The 8869-nt window shown below is 49.5% G+C and overlaps 1 protein-coding gene across 2 annotated transcripts in view; it reads left to right on the top strand.

Annotated features, from left to right (window-relative positions):
• The window catches only part of SETD8 (SET domain containing (lysine methyltransferase) 8), a 14642-nt gene that overhangs the window by 3698 nt on the left and 2075 nt on the right, over positions 1-8869 (top strand). The window contains exons 2-5 of one of the 2 annotated variants that reach the window (XM_008591398.1): positions 1004-1223; positions 1644-1731; positions 5963-6022; positions 7757-7947. In XM_008591398.1, the coding sequence (XP_008589620.1) occupies positions 1004-1223; positions 1644-1731; positions 5963-6022; positions 7757-7947 (559 nt within the window). The remainder of the gene's footprint in view (positions 1-1003; positions 1224-1643; positions 1732-5962; positions 6023-7756; positions 7948-8869) is intronic. The other variant, XM_008591408.1, reaches the window with a different exon arrangement.

The raw sequence follows: 8869 nt of genomic DNA, 5'->3' as shown, positions 1-8869 counted from the left end.
CAAGGGTTGAGATCCCCTTTCTGGTCATCTTTTTTTTTTTTTTTTTTTCATTTTTTTTTTTTTTTTTGTCTTTTTCCGTGTCCGGCAACGGATTGCAACCCTCAGTGTTGTCCCCGTACCGGACCGGGGACCGGCAACGGGACTGCAACCCTCGTCGTTGCTCCCGTGCCTCGCTCAGCCAGTGAGCGGGAACCGGTCTGTATGTGGGATCCGAACCCTCGGGCGGGAGCGCCGCCGTGCTTCCCAAGCGGCGCACTATCCAGTGCGCCACCGGGCTGGCCCCTACTGGTCATCTTTTAAAAAACAATAAATAAATAAATAAATAAAAAGTAAATCATTTTTTAAAGAAGCAAGCAGTTCAACACTGGCACTGCCCAATTATTTATAGTAACAAATCATTTGCAGTGTGCCTCACAGCACACTGACTGGGCACCATGCTGAGAACCACTGTGAACATGGGGCTCCAACCCCATTGGAAGAAGGAACTTCTTTTTAAAAGTCCGAAATGAAGCATGCCGGGCAGCTCTTGGGGAAGAGTTTTGGCTTTGTCCCCTTACTTCTTTCCACCAACACTAGTCCACTATTTAGGAATTGAGCTTTTGTCTTCGGGTCTGCAGCCTAATTCCTGAGAATTATTAATTGAACGCTCATGTCAGCTTCACCTTCTGGGTGCTTCTCCCTACCCCACAACCCTACCCCTGCCAGACTCTTTCCCACATCAAGATACAGAAGCATTTGGATCCCCTTACTGGCCAGCCACCAAAAAAAAAGATACAGAAGCCCAAAACCTCACCCAGTGTCTTGGTCAAAAAGTAGAGCTAGGCATTTCTGCTGTGACAGCTGTTAGTGACACTGGGCTTAATGGCCGAGGGTGCTACTGTCTGGCACACCCAAGATCCACCCTTCCTCTCAAAGCCTGTCTTAGAATGAAGCTGACGGTTTAGAAATTGAGAGGCAGAGAGTAGAGAATAAACTCCTGTCTTTTCTTACCCTCTGCCTGCAGAGAAAAGAAATGCTGGGAATGCGGTACGGAACGCCATGAAGTCCGAGGAGCAGAAGATCAAAGACGCCAGGAGAGGTCCCCTGGCACCATTTCCAAACCAAAAATCTGAAGCAGCAGAACCTCCAAAAACTCCAACCTCGTATTGTGATTCTCCCAATGCAGCCATCTCCAAGCAAGCCCTGAAAAAGCCCATCAAGGGCAAACAAGCCCCTCGGAAAAAGTAAGTGCCCTCTTGAGCCCTCCTGCTAACGCAGAGCAGTCTTCTGACCCCAGTGCAGCCTGCTCAGGTGCCTACTAAAGTTCAGTGGTTAACCCCATCCGCCCCTCTCATGTCTAAGACTTATTCCTGTAGTCGTCACCAGTGAGATGCTATTATTTGTTAGCATCTCACTCTGGCATGAGTCCAGAGTTCAGGAGCCCCCCTCCTTTCCCCTCCCCACACTGAGTGTAAGCAGCCTGTCTTAGAAACTCTGTGAGGCTCCTGTGGTCAGGTGAGCTGACATGCCCACCAGGCCCCAGTGGACCAAGGTGTTTAAGTGACTTCGTTTCCAAGGAGCTGCCTCCTAAAGGAGTTGTGTGCCTCCTGGGTGTAAATATGGTTTTCAGTCCTAATATTTTCTCCTCTCCCCTTCTCACCCAGAGCTCAAGGAAAAACGCAACAGAATCGCAAACTCACGGATTTCTACCCTGTCCGGAGGAGCTCCAGGAAGAGCAAAGCTGAGCTGCAGGTAGAGTCATATGATTTTCTTTCCAGCTTTTGGAGGGGCAGGGTGGTCCAGTGGGTGGTGTCTGGCATGCACATCCTGAGCCTTGTTTGCGTCATCTTGGGGCAAGTCTCTTGGCTTCTGTGGCTTCAGTTTCTCCTCAGATCTAATAGGGATCATCACAAAGCTTGCTCTGCCTTCCTGATGGGGTCACCACAAGGTTTGGTTAAGACGCCTCTGTGAAGGAGCCTTGTAACCTGTAGCATGTGGTATAGAAAGCCAGATATACTGTGAAGGTGGTTTTTCTAGGACTTGTTAGCAGGGCCATTTGGAGGCTGGAACTGTGGGAAAGGCTGCCTGTTCTCTCAGAGGCTCATCTTGTCTGCTATCTGGAAGGTTCCATGTTGTGGCTCAGGGTAGTAAAGGACAGTGACTTGGAGCCTCTTACCCTCTCTGTGCCTTGGCTCTCCTATCTGTAAAATGGGATGATAAAGTATACCTGGTGGGGTGGTTGTGAGGATTAACTCAATGTGATCATGCACTTTAGAGCACTTAGAAGTGTGCCTTGCATACAGTAAATGCCAGTTACCTGTTTCCATCATCACCATTGTTTACCCTGTGTTGTCACTTCCCAAGGCTCCTCTGCCTTTTCTCACCTAGCCCCTGTCCCTAGGAATGTTCAGAACAGGGTGGGAAGCACAGGCAGGAAGGCCGGCTGGATTGTACAGGCCTCTGCCTGTGTTTGCAGGGGCTGAGCTAGGCAGCAGTCAATCAATATTTGATGCAGAAAGGTGTGGTTATTGCCTTTCTGTTAGAGAAACCCAGGGTGTGGCCCGGTCCCTCTGCCCTTCCACTCGGGGCCTGTCTGGGGCAGCCCTCTGTGACTGCAGGGCTGGGCAGGGGTGGTGCTCAGGATTACCTCCCCCACAGAGAGATGGGGACCCTGGCTTGGGCAGATTTAGCATTTCAACCCTCACATAGACTCTTCCAGCGTCGAGTGTTTTTTATGTTAAATCTGCAGATGTAGATACAGTGGTCTAGTATTCTCTCTCTTTTTCTATTAATCGATGAGGCTTCATTTAAAAAAAACAAACCAAAAAAAAGGGGTCATTTTCCCCACAAAGAGTAGCTTTGGCTTTATTTCCTGAGAAAGGCAATATCTTTCAGCCGAGAATGAGCTGTTATAAAATGGTCTTTGGCAGTGGGAGGCTGTGCTAGGTCACTCTTAAAGACAGCACTGCAGAGGGTGAGGCAGTGCCAGACCGCAGAACCCAGGGCACCTCCCAGCTGGGTCGGACTTGGGCGTGCCCATACAGGGAGCGCTGGGGACCCACTGAGGGCCGCTCCAGGCTTGGGAGGGGGCAGCTGAGTTTGCCTTGTTAATAAAAAGCCAGGGCTTTTCTGCCTGGAGGAGTGAAGGCTGAAGTGGGATGTGGTGCAGGTCTGCCACATCTGCCGCAGCTGAGCGGAAGAAGAGACGCCTTTGCTTCCCCAAAGCTTGTCTGCAGGCACAATAAAGCTCGCCCTGTTACTGGATGAAGAGCCACATGCCAGCAAGCGCCATGCCCTTCACTGTTTGTGCTGGCTCTGCTGAGTGAACGCCATGCGAGCTGTCGATAGCCAGGCAGTAAAGCTGTTGCTGGCCAAGACAATGAGGCTGTAGCTGGGCAGGACAATGAGGCTGTATGTAGCTGGCTGGGATGGTGAGGCCAGAACAGTGAGGCTGTTGCTGACTAGGGTGGTGAGGCTGTAGCTGGCTGGGATGGTGAGGCTGGGACTGTGAGGCTGTAGGTGGGCAGGTAGTCAGGCATCAATCTGAAATAGAAATCTTCTCAGACACTTCACTGAGTCTGAAGACAGAGCAGGCAGGTTAGGGTCTATGTTTAGGGTTCAGGTCCAGGGCAAGAGGGTGGGATCTCGTCAGGACACAGGGTAGGCCTTCAAGGGATGTCCTGAGCCCCTTGACACCTCATGCTGGGCCCCTTCGCTGGCTGGCCTGGTTGCGAGTGGGGTGGCAGCCAGCACTGGGACAGGGACTGTGCCTCTTGGCAGTGCCCTGGCGTCTTCCTTTCCAGCTCAGCCTTGGGGCTGCCACGTAGAACAGACTGCTGACTCCACCTCGAGAATGCCTCAGAGGTGTCTCTCCTTCCTCATCACAGTCCTCCTTGCCCTAATTCAGACCCTGGGGCCTCCCACTCCATCTGCCTCGAGGCCCTGCTGTGGACTGCTGCCAGAATTCTCTTTAGGAAGCCCAGAGTTGGTTGTTTGCATGCCCAAAACTGCTGGCCCCAGAATGAGACTTGGACTCCCTGGCTCTGCATTCAGGGCATCTGGCCCAGGCCCAGCTTTCCTCAGCTCATCTCTGCCCTGCCTTTTTGGATCCCAGCAGGAAAGTCCCCTGTTTTCCCATGACCACTTCCTTCTCATAGCCCACCGTACTTCTCCTTGCTACTCTGTGCATACTTGTAATGAATTAATTATGTGATAAGGTGCATGTGTGTGTGTGCGCGCGCGTGTGTGTTTTATTGCTTTGAGGGCTCACTATGTGACCCATTTGGGGCCAGGAGATTCCACAGTAAACAAGATCCAGCCCCTGTATGCACAGAACTTATATTCAGGTGGGAGATAATTAACAATAAAACAAAGTCAACTAAGAGAACAATATTACTTTAAACAGCATTTCGATATTTAATAAAAAGGAGTGGTTTGATAGAGTGGCTAGGCTAAGGTTCCCTTAGCCATGGTATGCAGGGAAGTTTCTCTGAGGAAGTAAGTGACTTTTGAGCAGACCCCTAAAAGAAGGGAAAAGGCACCCCAGGCAGGGGAGCAGCAAGCAAAGGCCCAGAGGCAGGAACAAGCTTGGCCTTTTGAAAGAGCCAGCAGATGTGGCTGGAGTGTGAGCAAGGGTGAGGGTGGTGGGTGAGGCTAGGCCAGCAGGACCTGGATCCTACAGAACCTTGCAGACCACCAGAAAAAGTTTGGATTATCCCACTAGCAGTGGGAAGCTACTAGAAGCTATTTTGTTTTTCTTTAAATAAACTTTCTATTTTGGGATGATTTTAGTTTATAGAAAAGTTGCAGAGATAGTACAGAGAGTTCCCATAGACCCATTCCCCAGCTTCTTCCATTGTTAATATCTTAAGTTACCCTGGCAACTTTGTCACAACTAAGGAACCATCATTGGTCCATTACTATTAGGTAAACTGACGGGAAGGCTTTAAGCTGGGAAATGATGTGATCTCATTTACATTCTAAAAAGACCCCTCTGGCTGCTGTGTGGAGAACAGAGCATGTTTGGGGAGTCAGAGGAAGCCAGGAGACCAGTGATGTGGCTATTGCAGGTGTCCAGGCAAGCACCAGAGGAGTAGGGCAGTAGTAGGAATGGAGAGGAGGTGGCTGGGTTTGGGAGCAGAGACTGGTTTCATTCCCCATTGTCCCCAGCACACACTACAGAGTCTGGGACATTGCGGGTGATGACCAAGTGACTGGGAAAGCTGCAGGTGTGTGGGGAAGGTCTGAGGTCAGTAGTTGGTAGAGGGCTCCTCATGTGTGACATCTGGATGGTGGAGGTCCATGCCAGTGAGCCATGTTTGGTTTGGGCTTCTGACCTGTCTTTTTATAATATCCTTTTGCTCCCTACTGTCCTGTGCATGACAGAGCAGTGGGACCCAGGATTGGGGGTGGAGGTAGAAACAGGCGGGGGTGGCCCCATAGGAGAGATGAGACAGGGAGTGTCCACTCCCCTGGCTTCTCTGTTCAGGGCCATGTTGACCCTCCTGGGTGGGAGGCCCTCTTCTTAGCCATGGCAGTGGCTTCTGTAGAGATGTAGCTCAGAGATCCTAAACATAGACGTCTGCACGGACCACCAGATGGGAGGGACGTACATGTGTTCTGTCTAACGGGCACAGCCTCTAATCTGCCAAAGCTGATTTTATATGAAGTCAGAGTCCTAATACTTAGACGTTGGTGATTTGAACATTTTTTAAAGCTCTGCATGGGCCAAACAAACCATATCTACAAGCTCCATTCTGCCCTTGGGCCACCACTGTGTTCCTCCCAATCCAGTTGAATCCTAGGTGACAGGTGGTTCACATGGATGGGGGCTTTGGCATCATTGGGGACCGATGTCCTGGAGGCCAACCATGACCCTGTGGGTGTGGTCCAGGTGGCTGGGGCTCAGGGCCAGCGAGCTACCCAGAACAGCCCAGGAGAGAACAGTGATTCTGCTCTTCTTTTTTCTTTCCTCTCCCCCCAGTCTGAAGAAAGAAAGAGAATAGACAAACTGATTGAAAGTGGGAAGGAGGAAGGAATGAAGGTAAGGGGCAGTAGTGTCTGCTGCACGTGGCTGAGGCTGAGAGACCCCACCCTCCCCACTCCCCCAGCTGAGAGCGGCTGCCATGTTGCTTTAACCCCTCTCACAGTCCCCATGACAGGTCAGACTCTTTATGTTGTCAGAGCCAAATCCCAAAGCTGTTGTTAAAGAAATATCTTATGAAGGAAACGTAAATGGGCTTTGTATGTAAATCTCATCCTTGAGAAACTTTTTAAAAATGTGGTAAAATATCCATAACGTAACATTTTTTTTTTTTTTCCCTTTTTGTCTTTTTTCGTGTCTGGCAACGGATCGCAACCCTCAGTGTCACGCCCGTACCGGACTGGGACCGGCAACGGGATCGCAACCCTCGGTGTTGCTCCCGCACCTCGCTCAGCCAGTGAGCGGGAACCGGTCTGTATGTGGGATCCGAACCCTCAGTGGGAGCGCCACCGCACTCCCAAGCAGCGCACTGTAGCAGTGCGCCACCGGGCTGGCCCCCATAACATAACATTTACCATTTTAAATTATACAGTTCAGTGGCATTTAGTACATTCACAGTGTTGCACAACCACCATCGGTGTCTAATTCTAGAACATTTTTTTTTTTTTAAAAAGATGACCGGTAAGGGGATCTTAACCCTTGGCTTGGTGTTGTCAGCACCACGCTCAGCCAGTGAGTGAACCAGCCATCCCTATGTAGGATCCAAACCCATGGCTTTGGTGTTATCAGCAATGCACTCTCCCTAGTGAGCCATGGGCCGGCCCTTAATTCTAGAACTTTTTAATCCTCCCAAATGGAAACCTTGTACCCATTTCCAGTTGCTCCCCATCCCCCCTCTTCCAGCCGCTGGCAACCACTAATCTACTTTCTATCTCCATGGATTTGCCCCTTATTGACATTTCATCTAAATAGAATCATATAAGATGTAGCTGGTTGTGTCAGACTTCTTTCACTTAGCATGATGACTGGGAAAACTTTTAAAATGAGAAACTAATAAAGTTTTCCTAAACTCTTTTTCTGGATAATGGCAATACTCAAGAAATTTGCTTTTCTCTTAGTGTATTTCAAACATATTTGGTTTGGGCAAGAGCAGAATAATCTCTACAGTGGTGGTCAGATGGGTCTGGAGGAGTTAGCTGTCATTTGTACCCACTATCTAGAGGGATCTGAACTTAAGTCCTGGGCCTCTCAAGCAACCACCCTCCAACTCCATTTATAACAGAGCAAGGAGAATCACAGGAAGGCCTATTATGGAATGGAGGATAGATTCAGAACACTGGGTTGTGCTGTTCGCCCAGAGTCATGGAACACAGTGCTTAGGTGGAGAGGCCAAGTATGTGGATTTAAGTCCCTGCTACAGCACTTTTGAGCTATATGGCCTTGGAAATGTGGGTCTGCTTTTCTAAGCCACAGTTTCCTCCTCTGCAAAATAGGTGACACCCACCTAGCAGATCTCTCATGCAAATCTGATGTAACAGTGCTGTGCAGATGGGCACAGGGAACTTTCTGGGGTGATGGAAGAGTTCTAAAGCTGGATTGTAGTGATAGTTGTGCAACTGTGTACATTTAATAAAACTTATCAAACTGTGCCCACAAAATGAGTGAATTTTTTTGGCATATCTCAAAAAAGCTGTTAAAGAATATGGTACAAGCCCTAAGCTTCCCAGGAAGCCTGCCATGCCTGGTGATGTCCATGCTATTATGAACCATCACTCTTTTGTCACCTACTGACAGATTGACCTCATCGATGGCAAAGGGAGGGGCGTAATTGCCACTAAACAGTTCTCCCGGGGCGACTTTGTGGTGGAATACCATGGGGACCTCATTGAGATCACTGATGCCAAGAAGCGGGAGGCTCTGTATGCACAAGACCCCTCCACAGGCTGCTACATGTACTATTTTCAGTATCTGAGCAAAACCTACTGGTAAGTTCACTATTGCTTTGAGTGGCTTTTCTGCCCTGTGGGCAGAGAGCCCCTGATTCTCTTTGTGGGTCAGGCTTCTGGTTTAGTTCTTGCTGCCTTTTTCCAAAGCTGTGATGCAGCTTTCCCCCTTTTCCATTTTTAATATATGGAATTGGATCTGTTCTAGATGTCCTCTCATTCAGAGGGAAGCAGAAGTGGGCTAGTCATGTGCAAACCTGCTTCGTGGCCCGCCTGGCCTCCCCCTCTTAAGGCCTCTATCCAGGGCACCTCAGGAAATCACCAGTTGCTTCTTCCTGTTTATGGCCATTGGGGTCCATTTTTTATTTTATTATTTTTTTATTTTTTATTTTTTTAAAAAAAGATGACCAGTAAGGGGATCTTAACCCTTGACTTGGTGTTGACAGCACCACACTCAGCCAGTGAGCTCACCGGCCATCCCTATAGGGGATCCAAACTCATGGCCTTGGTGTTATCAGTACCACACACTCCCGAGTGAGCCACAGGCTGGCCCGGGGTCCGTTTTTTAATCCATTTATTTTGCAAAACGCTAGTTACCCCGCCACCCTGTGCCTCCATAAAGAGCCCTTTGGATTTTGTCCCCACCCCAAAGCTCCTACCCAGGGCCTTTCTAGGCTCTTTTCTAGCTTTGTGCATTGAATCACCTTCCCAATAACATGGCTGCAAATTGACATCCCACCAGAGTGGAGAGCAATTGAGGCTTTGACTGAGCTAAAGAACGTCTTTATCGGGCCGGCCCGTGGCTCACTCGGTAGAGTGCGGTGCTGATAACACCAAGGCCCCGGGTTCGGATCCCATATAGGGATGGCCGGTTCGCTCACTGGCTGAGCGTGGTGCTGACAACACCAAGTCAAGGGTTAAGATCCCCTTACCGGTCATCTTTAAAAAAACAAACAAACAAACA

Source organism: Galeopterus variegatus, unplaced genomic scaffold, assembly GCF_000696425.1.
Source record: "Galeopterus variegatus unplaced genomic scaffold, G_variegatus-3.0.2 Scaffold147, whole genome shotgun sequence".
NCBI lineage: Eukaryota > Metazoa > Chordata > Mammalia > Dermoptera > Cynocephalidae > Galeopterus > Galeopterus variegatus.
The sequence above is the reverse complement of the archived record's forward strand: the minus strand, read 5'-3'. Positions and strand labels throughout refer to the sequence as shown.